The sequence below is a fragment of the Pyxicephalus adspersus genome, chromosome 9 (assembly GCF_032062135.1).
Source record: "Pyxicephalus adspersus chromosome 9, UCB_Pads_2.0, whole genome shotgun sequence".
Lineage (NCBI taxonomy): Eukaryota > Metazoa > Chordata > Amphibia > Anura > Pyxicephalidae > Pyxicephalus > Pyxicephalus adspersus.
Window position 1 is genome coordinate 27,609,054 of NC_092866.1, and position 25,763 is coordinate 27,634,816.

At 37.5% G+C, this 25,763-nt stretch overlaps 1 protein-coding gene across 1 annotated transcript in view; it reads left to right on the forward strand.

Annotated features, from left to right (window-relative positions):
• The window catches only part of NFATC3 (nuclear factor of activated T cells 3), a 146,197-nt gene that overhangs the window by 48,016 nt on the left and 72,418 nt on the right, over nt 1–25,763 (forward strand). Inside the window, exons 5-6 of the mRNA XM_072422981.1 lie at nt 7,767–7,939; nt 10,273–10,413. Of these exons, the coding sequence (XP_072279082.1) occupies nt 7,767–7,939; nt 10,273–10,413 (314 nt within the window). The remainder of the gene's footprint in view (nt 1–7,766; nt 7,940–10,272; nt 10,414–25,763) is intronic.

Sequence of the window (25,763 nt, forward strand, 5' to 3'; positions counted from 1 at the left end):
CCTTCATGGGCGGGCACAAGTGCCGCACGCTGGATCTCAGGGGAAATCAAATGAATTTTTTTTTTCTTGTTTTCCCGTGCGGAAAACCTGGTGCGTCTTATAGTCCGGAGCGTCTAATGGTCCGAAAAATACGGTATATACTCAAACTTGTATTTCCCTCTTACTGTAAGGGTTAAAAACACTGTTCTACTTTGATTGGGGATAGGGGGTGTGGAAGTTACTCACTTCCATGTTCTGCAATGCTTTCTGCCTAGATAATACTGTGATTTAAAGGGTTTAGGTGTTATATCCATCATATCCACCCATCACTGATTGCTACAATGATAGCCACACTCAACAGTAGTTTACTATCCTGGCCTACTTCCTCTTTCTGATGTAAGGAAACCCCTAAAGCTCTACTTCAGTTGTTACTTAACTGGGATAAGACTAATTTAATGGAGCTACTGTGTGTGATCCTTTACACTCCTGGTGCTCCACATGGCTGGACCTCCCTCAATTCTTTTTGTTATTAAACCCTATTCTTTCTGTCTGCATTTAGACTGCTATTACCAGTGTAGTTTAGTCTAATCTAGTGTGACAAGGTACTCCATATTTTTATTAAATTGTCGTGTTTTATCATGATTACCTTCCTTTAGGAGAAGATAGATATTGTTTGACCCAACCTTTGTTTTGGCTAGGTGGTATAGGGTGGGCTCCCTCACAGTTGGTAATTCACAATGCAAACACTTCAGATACACACTATAGATCAAATGCAAGTTGTTTTCTTGCATCTTAAAAAGTATTGAGCATGTAAATGTTTTTCTCATTTAACCCCCCTAACGTTTTAATTCTGTCCTGAATTTTCATGCAAAAAGGGTAATTTTTTTTGTATAGAAAGTTATTTTACATTGTAAGCCTATATTTTATTTCTTAGGTTATAACTCACTGAAATATGTCTAATATTTAATGTAATACATTTAATAATAAACTTTAAATAAAAAAACACAAAAATCTGTTAAAAAATAAAAATAAAAAAAATACAGAAACCTGTAATATAACTGTACAGTAGCATGTATAATATATATATATATATAAATATTTTGTTAGTGTTGGTGTTCAAATTCGGGTTGTCCTTATATTCAACCTGAATATGGCTGTTCAAATTCGGAAAGACCGGACCCAAAAAACCCGAGCACTAGAGGTTAAATGGGGACAAGTCTCCCCATTCATCACCTCAGCCAATCAGGGATTATTATCCCTATTCCTGGATAGAGTTTCTCTATACCCACTGAAGTATGTGTTCCTGGATAAAGTTCCTCCTATGTTCTTGATAGAGAAACTCTATCCAAGAACACATACAACTAGTAAAGGGCTGCTCAAAACAGCTATTTTGTATTGAATCCAATACAAAATTATTTGAATTTCCTGCCACGCCTCCCGTCCGCAACTACGTCACCGGGAACCCCGGGCAACATCTCTGCATTCGCCGGCTGAAGAGCGAAGCAAAAAGATGTGTCCCGAGAACCTGCAGGGACCAGCAGGACACCAACGGAACAAGGTAAATGGGTTTTTTTTTTAATGTGTTTAACGATCCCGAGTATGACTTGGATTTCCGCTTTTAGCATATAAAATCCACCCCAAGTAACCCTCCTTACCGCTAGGAGGGGTAATATACTTTTAATGGGGCTATTGACATGAAATGTATACCCATGTACAACCCATTTGATCCACACATACAAAGGAATAAAAAACAATAAGTCCCATAAATTAGGTTATTTGTAACTGACATGCTGTTGAGTGGTTTTCCCCCACCAATGTGTCGCACTATCCTGCTGGTGGCCAAGGCAGTTTGTGGGCCCTTTAAAACGTGTTTCCTCAGCTGTGATGGTCATGTAACTTTCTGCTCCCTGTGGCATCGGCATGATATGAGTGCAGTTTTATTCTACAGATTTGTATTTAACCTTTAGTTACATCACTATATAGATGTTGCATTTTCTCTCTCTCTTTGTTGCCTTTGTTCACATTTGAGTTCCTGCTTCTCATCAGAAAACTTGCTACAACACTTTTATAAGTGCCAGTTCAGTTAAAGAGGAAGTAAACCCAAAACAAAAAAATATACCTCTTACCTTCAATTCTGCAGAAAAGTCAACCGGTCTGGAGGTTTCATTCATCGGGTCCTGCGTCGTTCTGGTATCTGTCTTTGGGCGGGTGCACCAGGCGCCGTTATGTTGTCCTTTTCTTCTGGGTTCTTCCCACGTCACCTGAGGTAGGCGTGTGATCGAGCGACGTAGATTCGGAAAAAAACTTGCAAATCCTACTGCACATGCGTGAGATCAGCAATTTTTTTCCCTTTTGATGAAAGGAGCAGCCAAGAGCCTTTGCGCTCCCATTCATTCTCGACCACCTTAAAACACAGACAGAATTTTTATTTTAAATAAAAGGTTTGTCTACCCTTTTATGTAAAGTGAAAATTCCCAGTTTAGGTACGCTTTAAAATGTTTAGTTTTTAAAAGTACCTCTGCCTTTTATAAGCTAGGGGTGACGTTGGCTGTTAGACTAAAACATGTATTTGGTATGGGTATTTGCATGTAGGACAGATCTGACAACCTACTAAATGGGTTTTCGCAAACTTTACCTTAATTCTCTGCAGCTACTTACATACATACCGTACCAGTTATGTGGAAGAAAGGTTGACAAATGCAAGTTTCTAGGAACTAGAAACTACACACTTGCTTTGTCGCGGTCTGAGAAACAAGTGATAATATTTATGGGTGATATCATTATTGCCACTTTAAAGGGGAACTAAAACTTGCTTTAAAATAATTGCGATCAGGCAGCTCCTTTATTAACTCACCTATCCCCATGCCGTTGCAGATTCCGACATTTCCTTTTTCTTTCCATCACCTTTTTGTGGGTTGTGATCTTTGGCTATAAGGATTGCTTATTACAACCTCCTACAAGAAAGAATCTGATTTTTCCAGAACATTAGTTCCACTTTAATATCTGCTCGGGAAACAGACAAGAATGCTTTCTTTTGCTGATCCTGTTTATCCTGTTTATCTAAGCAAAAATTCACTAGTGTTGGTTATTTTGTTGAATCCTAACATTTCGGACATTGAAATTGCAAGCTGACTCAGCTGGCCAGCTACTTCAGGCTCCTCCTGGGGGTCAACAGAGTAGTGTTTAGGTAGTAGAGTACAGCTCATCTACAGTAAAGCATGGAGGTGGTAATATCCTATAGTGGGGGTGTTTCTTTGCAGAAAAGACTTAGGCACTTTTCAGAATAAAAGGAAAAATGGAAGGGACAAAATACAGTGAAACCTCGGCTAACAAAGATAATTCGTTCCAGAATCAAATTTGTAAGCAGAAATCTTTGTTAGCTGAAACATGATTTCCCATAGGTTTCTATAGAAAATAATTTTATTCGTTCTGGATGCTGCCCACAATTTAAAGATCTTTTTTTAAAAATAGTAAAAAGCACCATTTAAAAGGTCATAAACTCAAAGGCTGAGATGAACAGCTTCCCAATTGGAACAGTCTCAACATATTATTAGGCAACATGGTGTCATTTACTATATAAAATCCTCACTTTGAGGTAATCACAAAGCAAAATAGGAAAGAAGAAAACTTTTTGGAGCCTGGACATTCATTAACTTTTGGAGCAGGCTGTACTTTGGTATGCAAAAAGAAACAAGTGCAGAGTTTGTCTTGGTCATTAAAGGGTTACAAAAGGTTGCAGAAGAGCTTACCCCCCTAAGATCACCTACAACCTCAGCTGTGTTTAGCAGAAGATTTCTTATGCTAGTCATGCAAACCGCCCCTCCCCCATCAAGCCTCCATCCTACACACATTTGTTAGCCGAGACCATATTCGTTAGCTGAGTCTCTTAAACAGTGGAATTTGAAAGCTGAAAAATAAGAAATAATTTGTTAGCTGAAAAATTTGTTAGCTGGGCAATCCATTAGCCAAGGTATCACTGTACTGGTAAACTCTTGAGGAAAACCTGCTGCCCTCGACCAGAAAGTTGTCAATTAAGAGGCTTTTCTGTCCAACTTCGCAATGACCCAAAGCAAACAGCAAAATTTAGCATATAGTGGCTGAAGGATAGAAGATACATGTCCTTGTGTGGAGATATATCTGTGTAATGATTTGGGGATTACAGTCCACCAACAGGTACTATCCAGTTTGAATGTGCTTGAATATCTCTGTAAAACAAGACTGAGCAAATATTTACAGTTTTCATGTGAGAGAAGGGAGAAGTATCTCAACAGACTGAAGCATGTAAATAAAGCAAAAGTGGTTCCACGAAAAATCTCCCAGGGATTTTTTTTGGACTGTTGCTATTATATCTTTCACATGAAAATCATAAATGGTCTTGAATAAATACAGCTGGAAAATGTGTTTTTTTTTTTTTTCTTTTGGTGTCTTCCTTTTTAGGCTTTAAAGCAAAAAAAAATAAAATTAAGAGATGTGATTCATTTTTGTACGCGCTGTATAATAGTCTCAGAATAAAAACTCCTAATAGGGGTCCTTGATCGAACTCTCTAGTATCTCTTACTATAGCAGGTAAATCTAAAGGTCTGTAATTACCAAGTAAAGACTGTGATCCCTTTAAAAGATAGTCACCACTTCCAAACTATCCAAACCGGTGATCTAAGAGTCCCTCAGAATTAGAAACAATTGCTTTAAGATAAAAAAGCTTTATGCAACATCCTCTGATTAGGATGACTCTTAAAGTAATTTTTGTTTTTTCTCCTCTCAGAAGGTAGTTGATTATCCATCTCCATTGTGTCCCATACTGGGATGTCTGGAGTTTCCATCTGGAATCTCTGATGCAATTTTTTGCCAGTGGCGTGATAGGGGTGTTTACAGGGCATTTCATTTTCTACAGGATAGGCCATGGTATCCCATGCCTGAGTTGCAACATGCTAAGGAGTTGCCCCCTTTGGTTCCCTGGCACTGTATACAACTTACTTATGTGTTATGCGCTCTTCAACAGCCAGCAACCCTTTGCCGCTCCTTGTTGCCTTTGAAAACTCTGTGAAATCCCCTGAAAGGTTCCTTGTCTTACTCGTACCAGGCACTGTTAGCTGTACATGCACACAAAACTCCTGGCTTTGTGACCCGGTGGGAGACAGACTTTGAAACTCAAAAGGATATGTTACTCCACTTTAGCCACAAGGCTGCAGTTTGCAATAAATACCAGGAGACGAATTACAAGCTGGCCACTCGATGGTATAGAACACCCTCTAAATTGGCTAAGATCTACCACCCCCCATACTGACAATATTGGGTGGAGATCTGGATCGGCTCCTGGTACATTATTGCATATTTTCTAGGAGTGCCCTTCTTTGTCTACTTACTGGTCTTTGGTGGCAGACCTTGTCCATAAACTCACAGATATTAATATGCCCAATAATATAAATAAAGATATTAATATTAAAGATAAACCTGCTTTGGCATTACTTCATGTCTCTGATATGTCCAAAAAGGCATACAAAAACTCTTTATTACGACATCTCTTGAATGCCGCAAAGGCATGGATTCCTGCAATGTGGAAGTGTGACAAACTGCCAACCCTTGGGCACTGGATAAGGAGGGTGGCAGATGTTTACTGTATGAAAAACAGGATGACAGCTGGGACAGATCAGACCGATAAATTTACCCAGACCTGGTATTACTGGGTTCAGTTTAGTACATCTGCAGAGTATGGTAGATTGGCCGGTGACTATTTTTGTGAAGAGTGAGTTATTATGTTTGATTGTAAAGACCGAACTGACATATTAAGTTGGGACACCCCTTCGCCTATCTTCCCCTACACCCTGCTCTCTTTCTTTTCTTTCATTTTTTCTTTTCCTTCTGCAAATATATAAAAAAAACTATACTGATACTGGGGTTTCTTTTTATTTTACTATTCATCATTGCATTATTTTAATGTGTTTGTGTATTTGTCTTGTGTATTCTCAGGACATTGTTTTCATATTGGTTTTTCGTGCATTGTGTAACATGCCATTTTATTGTTATGTAAACCTTGGATTATCCTAATTTCCCCCCCCAAAAAATAAAAAAAATAAAAGATAAGAAAGCTTGACTGTTTTCAACATGTGGGTGTTGACCAGAGCATTCCGCAAGGAGTTATGGGCTTCTCTGCTGATAGCTCCCAGGATACGGTCCTCAGATGCTCCAGAGCAGAGCAGGCAGCCAAAAAATATGACACCAGGGTAAAAGATTATCTTGAATTCAAGAACAAGCCAAAGATTAGGACAGGCAGAAAGCAGGCATAGTAGGAAGCACACAGGATTCAGTAACCTGGACAGTATTACTATTAAACAGTATTTATATACTGCCAACATATTAGGCAGTAATGTATATTAAATGGGGGTTACAAATGTCAGACAGTGACACAGGAGGAGAAGAGGACCCTGCCGAGAAGAGACAGAAGAAGACTTGTAAACAGATGGGTGGAAGTCATCAGTAGGTCATTGGAGGAGAAATGAGAGCAGCTAGGGGTGTATTTTTCTATCGGTTCAGAAAGGTAAGTAGGACAAGAACTGTGGAGGGATTTGAAGGCGCACAGGAGCTTGAATTTGATTCTAAGGTGAAATAGAAGCAGTTAGGAGAACTACAAAGAGGCAGCAGAGGAGGAGTAGTGGGAGGGATAGCTAAGTCTGGCTGCATCACTCATTATTGATTGTAGAGGAAAGAGATGGGCTAGTACCAGAGAAGAGGATGTGACAGTGGTTCAGACGGGTGTTAAGGGCATCTACAAAGAGTTTGGTGGCCTCTGCAGACAGGTAGGGGTGGATTTTGGAAGTGTTGCCCAGGTGAAAGTAACAGGACCTGGAAATGTTCTGAATATGGGGAATAAAGGAGAGGGCAGAATTCAAGGTGACGCCAAGACTGATGAAAGTGACGAATATCAGTGTTATTAACAAATAGAAATATGTCAGGAGGAAAATTGGAATTCCGGTGGGGGAGGGGGGGGATGGTGAGTTCTGTTTTGTCCAGGTGGAGTTTCAAAAACCTGTGACCCATCCAGGATTGAAGGATTGATTTGAGTGTCATCTGCTTGCAGATGGTACTGTAAACCAAAGGAGTGGATATGAGACTATGTAGTGAGGAGGTGTACAGAGAAAAGAGAACCAGTCCGAGTCCTGACCCTTGTAGAAGGATGATATTTGGGAGTTACTGGAAGCACACAAATACTCAAGGTCATAGAGCTCACTGGAGGCTCTTAGGGTCACAAGTGAAACTTGAGGGTTACAGAAATCACAAGTAATATTGGGTGTCACAAATAATTTTTGATATTAACACCAGGTAAATGATGTTCTTCAGGTTCTGCACAATAGCAGGGGGGGCTTGATACAGCCATAGGTTGAACGCTAAGCATTGTGCTGCTATACCTTTAAGTGCACAGGCCTATCAGGAGAGCTACCTCCTAATTGCCTGTGGCCACAGCGCTTGGGACAATCCCCAGAAGTATGTGTGTCGTATCCAGCACTGTACTGTGGAACGGTGAGTGTGTCACCCTTTTATTTTTTAACTCATTTTTGACATTCATGAGTTTGATAGGGGTATTTTTTGGGGTAAAAAAAATCAAATCATATACTAGTAAGATTTCAAACAGTTATATTGATCTACATAAATGTTGATTTACAAACCATCGTTTTTGGTTGAATAGGACCTACAGAACATGTATCTGATAGTGTGGATGCAATATTATAGTAAAATTTAGTTCAGTAAATGTGTTTTATATATAGCTGATATGTATATGAATTCTGTTACAGTATTGATTGTGCTGGTATTCTAAAGCTGCGAAATTCTGATATTGAACTGCGCAAAGGGGAGACTGATATTGGCAGGAAGAATACTCGTGTACGTCTGGTCTTTAGAGCACATATACCACAGCCCAATGGAAAAGTTCTGTCCTTACAAACTGCCTCTATACCCATTGAATGTTGTAAGTATTGATAGCCTTAAACAGTATATAAGTAATAACCTTTCCTTTCAGTAGTAAAGAGACATGCCTTAAAAATATAAGTATAAAGAAACAAGTTTACAAATGGAAAAAAGGGGTTACCTAGTTTTGTTTATATGATCAAAACTGTTGTTGATTGAGGGACAGGGCATTGTAAAATTATTATACCGAGTTATGCTGCTACCTACAGAAGGATGAACACTACATGCAAATGCCCAGATGGGCTATAACCCTAACTCTTATGAAGAATCCCTAATTCAGGTTCATGTCCTTAAGGAAATAGGACTGATCCAGAGATGATCAGTTTATTCTGGATATTTGCAATGCAGAAGTGTCTCCAGCTAGCCAACACACAAGCGGGTCCTGTTGTATGGTCCCCAGTGGAGTTGAGTGTTGCAATGTGAAACTTAAAATGGTACATCTCAGAGAAATTCCTTTAGTGGGTTTAACTTTATCAGGGTCTAAATGCTACCACTACTTATTAGAAGACTAACTGTATTTATGGAGGGATCGCGTAAGGACATGGTAATCTTAGCCTCCACAGTTTCCTAGTGGATCTGTTAGGCTGTCTGTCAGACTTAGGTCTAAAAACATGGGAAACCACCATTTCCTTTTTTTCCCATTACTGTTCAGTCTACCAGAGCAGTAAATGTTGGAGGGTTGTAGATTTGATCTAGATTTGAAGATTTTGCAGGCAGCAGTGTAATCACCCTTTTGGTCATGGGTTTCACTTTGTTGGTCATTTGACAATATATTTTGCTTCTTCTTCTTAGGTACTGTTTCTAGACATCTTGCTCCCTTTTGAATACAAATATGCTCCACAATAAACAATATAGAATAGTACTTGCCATACAATATTATAAGGAATACTGTTTTCTAGTTATGTTTGATCTGTTGCTTATGTTTGAGTTAGGTATTTTATATTCCTTGTACTGCTTTTTTTGTGTTTTTTTTTCTCTTCCTCCTGCACTTTGTAACCTAAAATTGCTGGTTCCTGAATGAAATAAGAGAAATGTATTTTACAATGTGAACAAACATTTTATTTTTTCTATTCTTAATGGCAGAACACAGGATATACACATTTTAGATCACACAGGCCAAATGCGAATGTCACCAGAAACAAACTAGGAGACCCTGTTTTTATGTATATGTAGGATTATAAGGCACACTTTTTGTAAGGTTCATGGGGAACGTGCAAGCACTTTGCCCCAAAATATTTGTTTGATATTTACAAATGATATGCACCCCTCAAATTTACTGAACTCGAATTGACTTCTTCCATCATATGTCTTTATATTTCTACCCATTCATCTACCCTATAAGTGGCCTTTGTTACTCTTTAGGGCCCTTTCATACTTGCAGTGGGCACACGCTACATTTGGCTCCTGGGCACATAGTGAACTGCTGCTGTTCTCCTGAGAGCATTAAACCATACTTTAGGTAACCCATTTGTGTGCGGTTAGTGTGGTTGTTCATCCAGGGGAGGAACAGCAACCGCAGATAAAAGTGGCTTGTTGCTTTCTGGAACTGCTCCAGGATCTGCAGCCATGTGCAAAAATAAATGATTCCATTCACTCCCATTCACTTCGCGTGTGGTTGGGACTGCAGTTTGTGGCAGAGTGCTGCAGAAAATGGTCTTCCCCACAGTTTGCCCTTACTGGAAGTTAAATATTTATTTAAAAATTATTTCTGGTTGCACTTAAGTTTAAAAACAATCCTACCAAGAGGTTCACAAAATCAGGTTCAGCAGAAAGCCAAGTATATTAGGTTCAACCTCTTACCTACACTTACTGGTGTATTGTCAGACTTAATGCTAAGAGCTAGTACTGTATATAAATACATTATAAATGCCTATTGTCATAAAATATCCCGATTGTTTGTAATTTGACTATTGTGGGCCATTTTTTTCCAGTATCCTCTTTGTATAAATAGTTTACACATGCTGTTTTAGAACTCTAACACACCCACTCAGTTCGCCTTCATTTATCTGTGGTCTGATACTGCTATGCTTCCTGCTACCAATGACACCTATACTACTATACATCTGAATGTAGCAATGGAAGCTGTAATTATTATTAGTTGCAGCTGCTGAGAGCTTTTGGAAGTTGGTTGTAGGTACCAGGTAAACAGTGATAAAATGGCTTGGAATAAGGGTAAAGCCTTGTGTCCAGTTTCTCATCCACTCTCCAAGCCCGATAGCCAGATTTATTATGTCAATAAATGCTTCTAGTGTTTGAATGGTTTTTCTGTTTGATAAATACATATTTGCATGGTCAATACTGTTTTTCAACTGTCCTTTTTATTTTTTTTTTTAGCCCAACGATCTGCTCAGGAGTTACCTCAAGTGGATAAATATAATTTAAATACCTGCTCAGTAACAGGTGGCGCTGAAATGATTATTACCGGATCAAATATCTTTGCTGAATCAAAAGTAGTTTTTGTTGAGAAAGGCCAAGGTATGATGTCCTTAACATGTTTAATAGCTTAAAACTGTTATAAGAAAAAGACTTTTGGGTTTCATTACTAGTTATTCAATGTGATAAGGTAATCAACAACCCGTGCTAAGTGGGAATGTTTTGAAAGTTTATTGATAACATGATAAAAAAGTAAAGAATTAAAAAAAAAAAAAATTTAGAGACATTTACTTATATTTTAGCTCCATTCCTCGGCATTAGTCATTCAGGACCCTCACCGGCCAAAACATTTTACTTTATATTATATACATAAGAATTTGCACTAGCAACACATCATTAATTACAAGACACATTCATTTTGCCATATTGAACACCTTTTTTACAGACATCTAGACTCCTTAATACCACAAGGAGTCTAATTGTCTCCACATTCTATTACATCACATTTTGAGAATCTGTGGTACAACAATTTATTAGTTTTCAGCAAAATTGCGCTGTCATTTTCAGCTTTCAAATTAATTAGTCACTTGTCATTATCACTTGATAAAATAATTTATTTGTTAGTAAAATGCATTATAATTTTTCTTTATCAACAAGTTTACACGTCAAAAAAAAACAGTTTACTACTTTTTAGTCCCAGAATATACAATCAATGACAAAGAAATGAATGCACTGATGATACACAGGTAAAAATATAACAGTAAACCCACTGAACCAGGTACCAGTCCTAGAAAATAGATCTTGCTCACTTCAATCTTTTACTTTATTTTTATTATTTTATTGAGGGGGGAAATAAAAGAAAAAGTAGCTTTAAATATATTACACCATTTAAATAAAGTTTTCAAGTTGCAGGTTTTGGAATGGCATATTCTATTCACAGAAGCTGTACATTTAAACATTTACCATGCTTATCCAATTCAGTTCAACGTAATCATAATTCCATTTAGTCTTTAAGGTACTGCACTACAATGAAGAGGAGAAGACTTCTAAAAGCATACAACAGTCAATTTAGTAGCACTAAAGATAAAACCGAATGACCTTAGTTTCTCTTTAGAGATGTTGGAGGTAAACCTAATCAGTAAAGCCTCCAGGGCATTTTACCAAATATTGATATCAAGCGCAGTTGAAAAAAAATTATAGACACTGATCCACAGGGCATCACAAATCATTGTGCTATCCTGTGCAGTGGTTTTTAAGCAATAGGGAGAATATCCTGCTATCCTAGATCAGTTTTGGTGGTCCACAGAAAAACTTGTACATTAGTTGCAATTTTTATGTATTTTGTGGAGTGGGAGTGACTGTTTTATGTATTTATTGTTATGAACTGTACTAGAGACGGAAAAACAAGGAAAGTGCAGCGTGAAGTCAGTGTAGTTTTAAGTTGTATGAGGCAACCGCTGCCAAGCTGTACGCTCCCGCTCCACAAATTGCAATTTTCATCCGATTTGTTTTATTTTATTTGTTTATTTCTCAAATGCTCCTTTAGGTAGGTATGACCTTAACTGTGTATTTTCTTTAACTGTTATATTTAATGGCATTAAATAGTTTGACTTTGATAAATATTATTTCTTGTTTGATCTTAGATTCAAATGAAATAAATCCATAATGAGTGAGAAAAAGGAAACGGATATTTTGAATTTCTTTAGTAATACCAAAGATAATGCAACTAATGATAATAGTAACAATAGTAATACTTCACTTAACCGTGAGCTGGTCAATGAATTGGAGCCTCCACAGTCCTCGTCAGGCACCATTAGGAAGATCATGGTCAATGGTTTGCGGGATTTAAAATTATGAATTAGTGGTCCGTGAGGTCCAAAAGGTTGGCGACTGCTGTCCTAGATGGTGTAAGATACCACCTAAGGAAGACCTTGTAAGAGTTCTTCAAAGCAGATATATTAAAAGTAGAGGCCCAAATATATTCCATACAGAATCTGTAATAGTAATATCAAACTCTTCTTCATTGCATCATTGCATGTACTGAGTTTTGGTGCAAGCTTTGGAAGAGTTCAGCAATGAATGATTCAAAGAAATTAGTCCTGAGGGTCTTTTTGACATCTCCATTTAAACACAACAAACATTAGCAAGGAAGTATCCTTAATTGAAGGTGGAATAAAATGGTGTAATTTGACAAATCTATAAAATTCAGACGTAAGAGCATTATGGGTGAAAAATCTTCACCCTATGAATTATCAGGAAAGAGTATACATCCGTATACCCTTCATTGGTCCACTATTTATGGCAATGGGAGACTCCATTTCCTGAGGGAGAAAAGAGGTTATTTAGTAATAGTGAGCAGTGGCGAGTGGGTAGATGGTTACATAGTAGGTCAGGTGAAAAAAAGGCATAAGTCCATCAATTTGAACCACTAGGGAAATAAACCTATCCCAAATATAAAACCCTATGGACGCTGTTGGTCCAGTGGAAGGAAAAATAGGGTGTTATTTGCTTTAACGGGAAAAAAATCCTTCCTGATTCCATGAGGCAATCGGATGTTCACTGGATCAACAGTCACTGTTATTTTTACTTTAAGGGCTTAATACCCAGTTATATTCTGTGCTTCTATAAAAACATGCAGCTTTTTCCCAAAGCAATCTATAGTAGTTGCTGAAAGTACATATATATAAATAAATATATTGATATTTTTCACCCTTTCAAGACTATATAGATCTTGACCACATCCCAATTTAGAATATATATACACAACGTTTCTGTGAGGATAACCAACCAAATAACTGGACTTTAAAGGTAAAAATTAGACCATTCTCTTCAGACATATATAAAAACCAGGTACAGCTTTGATCAAAATCACTTAAATTGAAATATACAGTATAAGTAAAAACAAGAAAAGAGTACAGCACTGATAAAGATCTCCTTGTGAAAAACTCTCTATATGAGGTAATCCAGAACTTCTACATGTTTCGCGGAAGCTAAGTCCGCTTCTTCAGGAAGAGGAGATCTACAGGTATAACAGTTGATATTATAATGTATCCACATATTCAATCAATAGTTCATGTTTCAGTGTTTCAAGCAAAACCGCTTAACCATGATTAAATAACTCCTCAGAATTAAACAAAATAAAGATAGACTTAAATCTTTATGCTGGGTGCTGGTCATCACTTGTAAGCTCTTCTCTCATAGATTGTTAAACAGGGCACAGCAGGAGTGAGGTAGATAAGCATCCTCTTAATTTAACTTGTGTTGGTCATGATTTGGGAAAAGGAGGGTATATATCAGTTATCTAGTGGTAATACATTTTGTTCATGAGTTTCCTTTACTCCTATCCACTTTTACATAATTCATTCACCCTCATCTTTCATTTATAGATTAGTTCAAACAATGAGGAATTATTTTCCACAATCCTATGAATATTGTCGGTAAATTCCCATGATTCCAATACACTTAGCTGATCAGAATAGCAACTAACTCTCACCATAGTTTCCCTTGATTGGTGCAATTCATGGACTAATAGGTAATCCATTATACCAACCTGACGGTAAATATTATTAAAACCCATATTGCTTGTGGATTGGTTTACCCCTATGACTCCCAATAATACTGTGCATAACCCCACTATTATAAAACCCCAACGTGGGGAAGAGTGTAATGCCAACCATCCACATCATTTATTCATTAAAAAAAGGGGGAAGGAAAAAGGAAAAAAGAATGATGTGAGGAAAGGACATGATTGCAAGTAAATAAACCCACCCAAATGTGGGGGAGGAAGAGTTATTCCCTTTCAAAATGCAGCTCCCAAAATACTTTGAGAACAATATGATGAAGAAAAAGAACTACATACATATTACAAACATACAGAACAAAAAAGTATATATGTAAGGGAACCCAAAAAGATGAAACGGGAATTTGCCCTTCATTACTAATTAATCAGTTGCCTGACTAACCAGACGTACTAAAGCTGTTACAGGTCTCTAACACGACACGTTTTGCTGCTAGGCTTCATCAGGGGAGGTATAGAGAATGTCAAAGGAGTTGTACAATAAATATATAAAGATATGCACTAATGAGTAACAATGATCGTACAAACAAGGGGTTAACACAGGAGCTGTTACATGTATACAGGGTGATCATATCCCCCCTTAATTGTCTCTTCTCAAGGGAGATAAGATTCAGTTCAGCTAATCTCTCCTCATAGCTGAGCTCCTCCATTCCTTTTTATTAGTTTTGTTGACCTCCTCTCCACTCTCACCAATTCCACAATGTTCTTTTTGTGAACTGGTGCCCAAAACTGGACTGCACATTCCAGATGTGGTCTGACCAATGCTTTGTACAGGGCAGGATTATGTCTCCATCTCTGCAGTCTATTCCTCTTTCCTTTACTCTGCAGTCTATTCCTTTAAGTACTTTACTAGCTTTACATTTTGCTGTCTGGCATTACATGCTGCTTTTAAGTCTATGATCTACCAGAACTTACCCCCGGATCCTTTTCCATTTCTGACTCCCCCAAATGTATTCCCCCTAGACAGTAGGAAACATGCATGTTGTTAGCCCCCAAGTGCATAACGGTACATTTATCTATGTTAAATGTAATTTGCCACTTGGCTGCCCAGTCAAACAGTACATCCAGGTCTGCTTGTAGATTATAGACATCTTGTATGGACCTAATTCCATTACATAGTTTTGTGTAATTTGCAAACACAGAAATGCTACTTTTAATCCCAAACTCTATATTTTATCAAGATGTTAAACAGTAAAGGTCCCAGCACTGAACCCCGGGCTACACCAATAATAATCTTAGACCTTCCAGGGTATGAATTATTAATCACTACGGCCCGTAATTCTTAGGCATAACTCACAGAAATATGTCCAATATTTAATAAATTTATTAATATATTTTAAATAAAAAACACAAAAATTAGGTAAAAAGAAATAGTTAAACATACAATATATCTGTACAGTAGCATGTATAATATATGTTATATAATTATATATTTAATATAACAAGATTTCTTTTTATTGGACTCAATACAACTATTTTGTATTGAATCCAATACAAAATTATTTGAATTTCCCGCTGATCCTCCCGCCTGCACCGACGCATGCACCAACGTCACCGGGAAACCCCGGAGATTATCTCCGCAGTCGCGGGGAGAAGATCGAAGGAGGAAGACATGTCCGGAGGAGCTGCAGGGACCAGCAGGACGCGGGGGGACGACAACGGATCAAGGTAAGTGTTTGTTTTTTAATGTTTTAAGCGACCCCAAGTGTGACTCGGGATTACCGCTAGGTGGGTTAAGCCAGTTCTCTATCCATTTACAGATTGACTTTTCCAAACCTTTTGACCTTACTTGCAAGACCAAACTTTCATAGACTACGACAGGAAGGTTGATAAGAAGGGGGCAGCCAAATAGGAGAATAAAAGATCTACAGGATCACAGTCTATAAGCTCCAAGAGTACCCACAATGGAGGGACGGGTTGCTGGGCTAATGGGGCATTATGGGTACTGCATAGTCATTGAAAATAAAGGGACTTTTCAACCACCCTTCAGTCAGGTATGATGCATTGTGTTTCACTTTACCTTTGATTAAGTAGTGCACGATATATAGGCCAAAATTTTAGATTAGAGGTAGCTAAGAATATGGGGCAGTAATGAAAATCAGTTATTTCTCAACCAATAAAGAGTACTTTGAGATAAGGAGATATTCAGTGCCAAAGACTTAAAATGATAAATCCACAGACCTGATATATTAGGAAGCAGATCTAAAACATGGGTTAATGAAAAGAGAGCAGTGTGAGGGGAGTTGAGGTGGAGAAGGATATCATCTGCACAAATACAGTATTTTAGTTTTAGTTTTTAATGCAAATGTGTGATTGTAATAAAGATCATTTCACATAGTACACAACAAAATGTCAATACTGTTTTTTTTGTATAGAATGACTGGAGATTATGTCCAAGTCCGTCTAATAAAGCCACATTCAGGGCGCTAGACAGAAGGCTTCTAACTGAAATATATTGCATTATATGAGATAAATTGTGTTGCATACATATGTCAATAACCTGGCGAGTTTCGCCTGGTGGGGCTTCTTCAGGGGTACTGCACGTATAGCGGAGTTACTCGTATTTACTTGATAGTATCTAGGTGCATAGTAAATATATCGTATAAGTACTGGGCATGGTAAGTACATATAAATAAATATACGTATTACGTATTCCTTGGTAGAAGAACGTGTGTCGTTTAGAAGCATATATGGGAGAAAGTGAATCGAATTAATATTTATGAAAAGAAAACCCCAAATATAAAGGTAGAAGACATAGAAAGTTCACCCAATGGGATGACCTGTAGTAAGGTAAGTATATATCATGAGTGTATTAATACTTGGTTATTGGATTTGAAGTTTTCAGTGTATAGTGAGATGTATATTTAAATTGAATGTCATAAGCGCTAAGTTTATATGAGCTAATAAAGAGAGGGTAGTTGGAGTTGCTTTATGCCAACATATCATGCAAAGTATTACAAATGTACTATCAGTTGTTAAATATTTTTGTTAAATATCTATTGTAATAAGAAAAAATTTAAAATAATTTGGTTAGGTTGATTATAAAAACCATAATGAGAAAACCAATGAGTCTTTGATAGAACCTGTCTTCCTGTAGGTGATCATTGGTTTATTGTCCAGATGAGTCATAATATATTTGAGTCTGAAATAAGAATGTTCCAATGTTTGGATATTAGTTTGTGGCTGTTATCATGGTTTTGGTTAAAGCGTGTTACTATTGGAATATTGGGTTTTAGAGGAGGTGAAGGCTTTTTGTGGATAAGGTCATCCCCGGAAAGCATTAATACTTTTTTGAAAACTTGAGGTGTTTCTTGCTGTACCCTCTTATGAGTAATCTCATTTGTCAATGCTCTAGTTCCGGTTCTGAATTCTTGTTCAGAGGTGCAATTGCATTTAATTCTCAGCATTTGACTGTATGCTTTACTATTCACTAGAGACTTTGGATGTGAGCTTTTAGCATGTAAAATGGTACTCCCCGCCGCCTCTTTTCTATAAAGAGTTGTGTATATGGAAGAGTCTTGAGAAATGTTAATGTTGATATCCAGAAAAGCAATGCTTGTGGGATGTGAGCAAAAAGAGAATTTGAGATTATTTTCATTGGTTTGAATACAATCATACAGATGATTGACAAGATGATGTGGGCCCGTCCAGACGATAAGAATATCATCGATGTAGCGGGTCCAAAGTTTGATATATGGAGGGAGGGAGGTGAACTTGGTAGTGGTGGAAAAGAGGTTTTTTCTCCAACCGCCTAGATATAAATTAGCGTAAGATGGGGCACATTTCGTCCCCATCGCGACTCCCTGAGTCCGCAAGTAGGTGTAATTGTTGACAGTAAATGTATTTCGAGTGAGAATGTATTTTAACAAAGAAAGGATGAGTTGATTGTAGGGATATAAAGAAGGGTCGCTCTCCAGTAGGAAGGTGGCTATTGGGTGTAGGCCCTTAGTATGGGGTATGGAACTGTACAGGGCTTCCACATCCACTGTGATGAGAAGGGTATCAGGAGGAACTTTCATGTTATGTCACTTTTGAAGTAGTTGAATAGTATCCCTGAGGTAAGAGGGAAGGTTGGTGACATATGGTCTAAGGTAAGTGTCAATAGGGTCGCTTGCGTTGGCGTAGATTGAATTTATGCCTGCTACAATAGGTCAACCTGGTGGGTCTAGTAAATTTTTGTGGACCTTTGGAAGGCTATAAAATGTTGGTGTAACTGGGTGCTTATTTCAAAAGAAATCCCTAGTTTTCGTGTGTAGGCATCCTGAAGTGTGGGCTTGACGAATCAAGGAATAGAACTCCTCATAAAATGTATCAGCGGTAGTGGATGGGATGACTTTATACCACTCTTTGTTTTCCAGGATCTTAAGGCACATTTTTTGTATATTAGTTATTATCTATAATAACTATATTACCACCTTTGTCAGCTGGTTTTATAGTTATATGGTGGTTGTTTTCAAGGTTAGGTTAGGAGGAGGATGTGAATTGCAAAAATTAAAAATTATGTCCTATTTAAGGAACCCGCTGTGCCCTAGATCGTTTAGTTGCATGACAGGGAGGCACTAAGCCGACTTGCACACACACACCCCCTCTCTGTCTACATCATCAGACAGGCAGATCCCTTCCTGGGATTGCCCTGCCTTGATTGACAGACAGTCCACGCCTTGACCTTGCATCAGAGACGTGCACAGAACACTTCTGGGACACCTTCCTCCACACCATATATTGAGGACGCCTCCGGAATTCCCTCTGCCATTCTCACACTACGCTTTGACACAGAGTGGCTTCACAGACCGCAGCTACAGTCTGTCTTCATCTCAACCAAGGATCTGGTTGAAGGTAATGCCTGACTACTATCTACATTCTACTTATTAGCAGACTTCACACTTATTAACCATTTACCCTTTACTCACTATGGAATTTATAATCAACCTAACTGAATTTTTATATTTATTTTTATTACAATAGATAATTAACAAAAAAATTTAACAAATGATCATTTACAAGTATTGTACATTTGTATTACTGTGCATGATATGTTAGCATAAAGCAACTCCAACTACCCTCTCTTAATTAGCTCATATTACCTTAGCACTCATGACATTTAATTTAAAGATTTATCTCACTATACACTAAAAACTTCACATCCAATAACCAAGTATTAATACACTTATATATACTTCACTTACTACAGGTCATCCCATTGGGTGAACTTTCTATGTCTTCTACCTTTATGATTGGGGTTTTCTTTCATAAATATCGATTCGATTCACTGTTTCCCATATATGCTTCTAAACTACACACATTCTTCTTCCAAGGAATATGTAAGTTTTGTATCTGTGTTTGAATTTTCAATTATTATCATATGTCATATTTACCAACCTTATACATATATCTTAAATACAATGAAGGAATACCATATCATGGTACCTCAATGATGGTTATATACATCCTAATTTTTCATAAATACCTAAGATCTTTACCATTACATCATCATTTGTTATCACTGCTAATATTCGTTATGTTTTTCTTTCTCCTCTAATGCTGATTTCATCAGATACTGTATATTTATTTATATGTACTTACTATGCTCTGTACTTATACAGTATATTTACTATGCACCTAGATACTGTCAAGTAAATACGTGTAACTCCACTATACGTGCAGTACCCCTGAAGAAGCCCAAGCCGGGCGAATTGCGTCGGATTATTGACATACGTATGCAACACGATTTATCTTATATAATGCAATATATTTTGGTTGAAAGCCTTCTGTCTAGTGCCCTGAATGGGCCTTTATTAGACTGACATGGACATATTCTCCAGTCATTTTAAAGAAAAACAGTATAGACATTTTGTTGTGTACTATGAGAAATGATCTTTATTACAATCACACGTTTGTCTTCAAAAACCCTTCTTTTTCTCTTGTATTTCTTTATTGTACATTATCCAGGGTAAGCAAACAGGCCCACTATAGGGCAAATTGTTATACTTTCATCCCACTGAAAGGAACTCTTTCATTTGTGACATTCACTTCTGTACTCTTTAACTTTTGAATTCAATTGTGTGCACTGGCCCATGGGTTCTAATGCTAAGGTGTCCCTGCCATGTACCTCTTCAAATGTAAAATTGGTCTGATTGAAAATTTGAATATTTAAGTGCCATTAAATTGGAATAAATGGCCTGGAGCCATGTTAGAAAGGGAGAACAAAAGGCCCAGGAACTCATTGACCTTTACTTAGTATCTAACTACTTGATTCATTCAGCCTGTTTGTTTCTATTTTTTAGATATAGGTTTCTTTACCCTACTTAGGTATGAATCTTACAGCCAAACATCACACACTAGGGCAAATTACCCCATTCTTTTTAAGAAAATAACATGGGTTATTGCGTCAATAAAAATATTATCCCATACCATTGTTGGGACGAATTACAGCAGCAGAGTACTTCCTATTATGATAAATTTTGAATTTTGTATTGATAGAACAAAACCAAGGGTTGCTCAGAATGTACTATACAGACCAATGACCTGTGATGGTTTAGGTCTTCGGCATTTTGTTAAATATTACCAAGCGGCTCAAATAGCCCAATTAATATTATACCATGCAGGACCAGAGGCCCCCCACTGAGTTTCTCTGTAAGCTCATGCATGTCGCCCAACAGGGGTTTTTAATTTACTATGGCTTTTACTGAGGCAAAGAGGGAAAATCAGCAATCCCATTTTAAACTATTATTTATTATAGGGACACAATTTAACCAATGTTATTGTCTGTTATATGGTTGTATTCAGTTGAATATATTATTTTTTTCTATTTTTTTTGTATTTTCTTTGTTTTTTTTCCCCTTTCCCCAAATAATTGTCAATAAAAAATTAATAGGCAAAAGAAAAAAATTAGAAACAATGGCTTTAAAATAACTGAGCTTAACTCCTTGATGAAACGTGTGTAATCCATCAGGTCATGGTGCTTTATTAACCCTAATTTTATCCAACTGTTGCTTGATCATATCAATTTTCAGCCATTGTGGTTGGTAAATGAAATCATAATTTGGTTATTGCTACCTAGATTTTCATTATTACGTACATTTGTTGTAAGCTCTGTATTGTTTGAAAAAACTAGGTCCAGCAGAGTATCATTTCTAGTTGGGTCTTCTATAAACTTTACCATAAAATAATTTCATAAATTTCCACCCTTTTGCTGTTCTTGTAGTACCATTACCCTAAAGTAGTTAAAATCACTCATCACCAACCCTGTCCCGGCCTGTGCAGCCCTTTCTATCTATGTAAGTAGTTGGTTTTCCATCTATTCTTTATTACTGGGGGTGCCTAAAGCAGACTCCAATAATTACCTGTGTATTAGGCATCCCCATATGCAACTTTACCCATAATGTGTTAACATAACACTGCACAACAACGATTTTGCTATTGGGAATAACACGTGATTTACATGATATTGAATGTGCTGATTCCAAATCTGAACTCAGAATTTGCCTATCATGTATAGATTTTAAGTTATTGATGTGCTATTGCTGTTTAAATGGTTGGTAATTTCGGTAATGTATTTTTACATGGGAACATTAAACATTATAACAGTTGCAGCTACCATTATGCCTGCTGCCACCTCAGCTGAATTACATCCCCTGGTGGCATGCATGTTGCAGCAGTGGCTGGGCATGTCTGGGCAAGTCAGTGAGCTGACGTCAGAAATAGGTATATAAGGGGAGATGGACCAAGGGCTTGTCTTTAGTGCGAAACCATCCCTTTGGATAATACAGCTAGGCCATAGTGAGTCTGTTTTGAGCTAAAGATGAGTGAAGCATAAATCACATTGATCCACAGAGAGTTTACTTTCTGCCACTTCATAAAAAACTTGGATTCATGAAAAACTTTGTTGCAATGGATCGGGATGGTATGGGTTTCCAGTATCTGAAGGAAAGTTTGGAAAAGTTATAACAGATGCTAAACTGAAATCAGGCATTTTTGTTGGTCCCCATATCCGCAATTTGATGCGTGATGCTACAATAAAGACAAACTCAACTTGAACTTGCTGCTTGGGATTCATTTGTGCTAGTTGCACAAAGCTTTACAGGCAACCAGTGAACTGAAAACAATGCTGAACTCGTGAACAACATGCTAACAGCATACCATCAACTTGGCTGCCGACTGTCACTTAAAATTCATTTTTACATTCCCATCTGGACTTCTTCCCACAAAATTTGGGTGATGTGAGTGATGAACAAGGGGAGAGGTTCCACCAGAACATTTCTGTTATGGAAACAAGATTTTAAGGCCAGTGCAACCCCAACATGATGGGCGACTACTGCTGGTTTCTGCAACGGAAGACGGTGGAGAGCCACAAACGTAAAAACAAGTCCCTGAAACACTTCTGAAGTGTACATGTCTGGTGAACAAGGACTCGGGTGAATTATGTGTAATTGTATATGTTGTTGCATCATAAAACTATGTTTTTGTAATGTCAAGGGACTTTGGGGCAAAAGTTAGTTATGTATTGAGATTACATAGTAACTGCGGAATGAGAGAATATAGCTAATTGCGTCTATACACGTAACTTACCTAAGATTCTGATGTCCTAGGCAGAATCAGACTTCCATGACCCTCCCCCTAACTATGCCCAATTCACTGACCATTGTCTCCTAGCAGACCTCTTTCCATTTAGGTGCAAACAATCTCTGGCATATAGGTCGTACCCCAATAGAAAGTCAGCTCACTGCTCTAGCAACCCCAAATCCCCCCTTTTACACATGGACATAAGCCATACATTAAGCTGTCTAGGCACTGCTTTCCTGTGTTGCGCATGGCACAGGCAATATTGCAGAAAATACAGCCTTGGAGGTTCTTTCTTTTAACTTGCATTCTAGTTGTTTAAACTGAGTTTTGTAAAGAGGAATGCAGACACTTAGTTTCAGGCCTGGAAGAGGGAGAAGTACCTTGCCTAATCATTCCTATCACAATATTCAGGGTCTTGATCCCAATTAAAGAGCATTATTTAGGTCCTTTTCCTGTAAAACATGGGTAGGTGGTCATGAGTAAACATTGATAGATAGGTCAGTTGCAGTACCTATGCTGACCGCAGCCCACTGGGGGCGTGCCAGCAATGGGCAATATTATTTCTACAGCTTTATTACTGTGAAATTGATAGAGGTGGTCTGGTCTGATAAATTAGTTTTTTTTTTTTAATAATATGTGAAGGGGAAGGTAGGCTGGCAAAGTTAGGATCAGCTACTAACATCTCATTGATATATCTCATTAATATATTTTTATACCTGTGATTCTGCAAAATAGTGAATACTTATGCAGTATTATTCATTTCACATTATTTCCCTTCTTCTCACTGGAGGACATGCCTCTGTTTGTAGATTATCACCTGCTTGGTATATTGCCAGCTTGCAAAATGCCAGATACAACTGCAAAGAATAAAGACCTAGGTGGTGGCCCAGCAGGTGGCCAGAACCTAAGCACCTGTGGGTAAACTTCCATTTGCCTAGCGTCTATGTGTGAGAACATCGGAATTTCTTCTATTCATTAAGCAAAGTGCTGGTTGACAGTCTTAGCAATATTGTTTTACGTTTGTGACAAAACGCACCTCTGTTACACATCACTGTACCCTTCCAGTACCTGAACCCCAATTTTGTTGATTTTAGGGGATGTTATCCACAGATGTTCCCTACACATTTTTAGCTTCTTACACCTCCCCATTCCAGAGAAATTGAAGTTCAAGTGTTCAAATTCAAATGGACAGTAATGTGTAACAGGGAAGTGCGTTTCGATTAGTTTTTTATGATGCAATAGTAATTATGTTTTAGGGGGTGTTAGCCCAAGGTGTCCCCCACTGCACCTTTTGGTTTTGTACACCCCGCCTTCCTAGGGAAATTGAGATTCAAAGAAGAGAAGCAGACGGTAGCATAGTATGACAGTAATATTTTTTTGACAGGTAGGTGTCAGTTTAGGGGCTTCTTGCTATATATTTGGCCTGGGGTCCCTAATTTTCATTTTCAATTAAAGGCTTCTATGTGCAATTGTTTTTGAAAAGGCACTCCCAGTGTTTTATTTTCACAAGTTTTTAAATTTGTAATCCTCCTATGTTAAAAAGCTATGCATTTTCTTTGCTTTTCTTGATAATGAAATTCAAAAAGATACTGACAACATCTTAGGTTCCCCCCTATTTCGAAAACCTACAGCGGGCATCATGGTTTTTTTATGCCGCTAGTGCACACCCTACTCCTTTGATACATAGTATACCGTATTCAGAATATCTCCGGATACGTAGAAACTGTACAAATGATTCTAATTTTGAAAAGAGTCCAAAAAACTCCAGGCATGTCTGTTACAAAAAGGGTATAGTAAGAAAATTCTAAAAAAAAAAAGGCTTACCAAAAAGCTAAAAATAAATCAAGATGTGAAATTCTGTTCCCACCACCTCGATCTAAGCAGCAAAATATAACTCGATGTATAACTTTAACGAGTATACAGAAGAACACAAACAGATAAGAGATTTTTGCCAAAAATACTGGCCTTTACTTGCATGTAATCCAGATGCACATCCAAAAAAAAATCATCACAGACAAGCCTCAATTTGTTTATAGTAAGGCATCAGCCATCAGTAACAAAATAGTAAGAAGCCATTTCTCTCAATCAACTTCGGTATCCTCAAGTAGATATAAAACTACTCCTTGCGGCACATGTTCGCAATGTAATTTAATTATTCTCCCGACATATATGAATACCTAAAATTTCCAATTGAACAACTTAACTGTCTTAAGCAAAGAACTACCTGCAATTCAATGGGGATTATCTATATAGCAATATGCAACTGTGGTTGCTTTTATAAAGACCATACAACAATTTCGCAAAAGAATCTACGAGCACACATACTTGATTCGCAGTGGTAAAATAAACACGCCATTAACCCCCCCTAGCGGTAATCCCGAGTGTGACTCGGGGTGGATTTTACATGCTAAAAGCGGTAATCCTAAATCACACTCGGGGTCGCTGAAAATAAAAAAACACTCTACCTTGTTCCGTTGTCGTCCCCCAGCATCCTGCTGGTCCCTGCAGCTCCTCTGGACACATCTTCTCTCTTCGATCTCCTCCCGGCATGTGAAGAGACCATCTCTGGGGTTTCCCAATGATGTTGGTGCAGGCGGGAGGAGCGGCGGGAAATTCAAATAATTTTGTATTGGATTCAACACATAATAGCTGTATTGAGTACAATACAAAGAAAACTTGATATAATGTATATATAATTATATTATACAAGCTACTGTACAGTTATAATACATGTTTAACTAATTTTTTAAATAGATTTTTGTGTTTTTTTTCTTTAAAGTTTAATATTAAATTTATCAAATATTGGACATATTTCGGTGAGTTATACCTAAGAATTATAGGCCTACAATGTAAAATAAAATTTCCATGCAAAAAAATGTATCGCTTTTTGTATGAAAATACGGACAGAATTAGAACGCTAGGGGGTTAAGTAAACATGTAGGTCTACACAACCCCACGACCCTAGTTTCCTAAAATTTGCAGCACTTGAACAAATAGACCCAGATTTCAAGAGGGAGGGCAACTGGGATAAAATACTATTGCAAAAAGAAACCAGATGGATATACACTTTAAAATCACATGTATATCTTGGCCTCAATGAAGTATTTAGTTTTCAACCTTATTTATAACACTGGGGAACAAATTTGAACACTTTTTTTGTTGACTTCAATTTTTAAGCTTATTTACCTTAAAACAGATATGCTGATTCTGAAAGTGCAATTAGTTGTTTTCTATCACGTCAGGTGTTTTTCTCTACTGCTTATAATAATTTGATTACTGTAGTGTGAATTTGTAAAGGCCATTCATTTACACC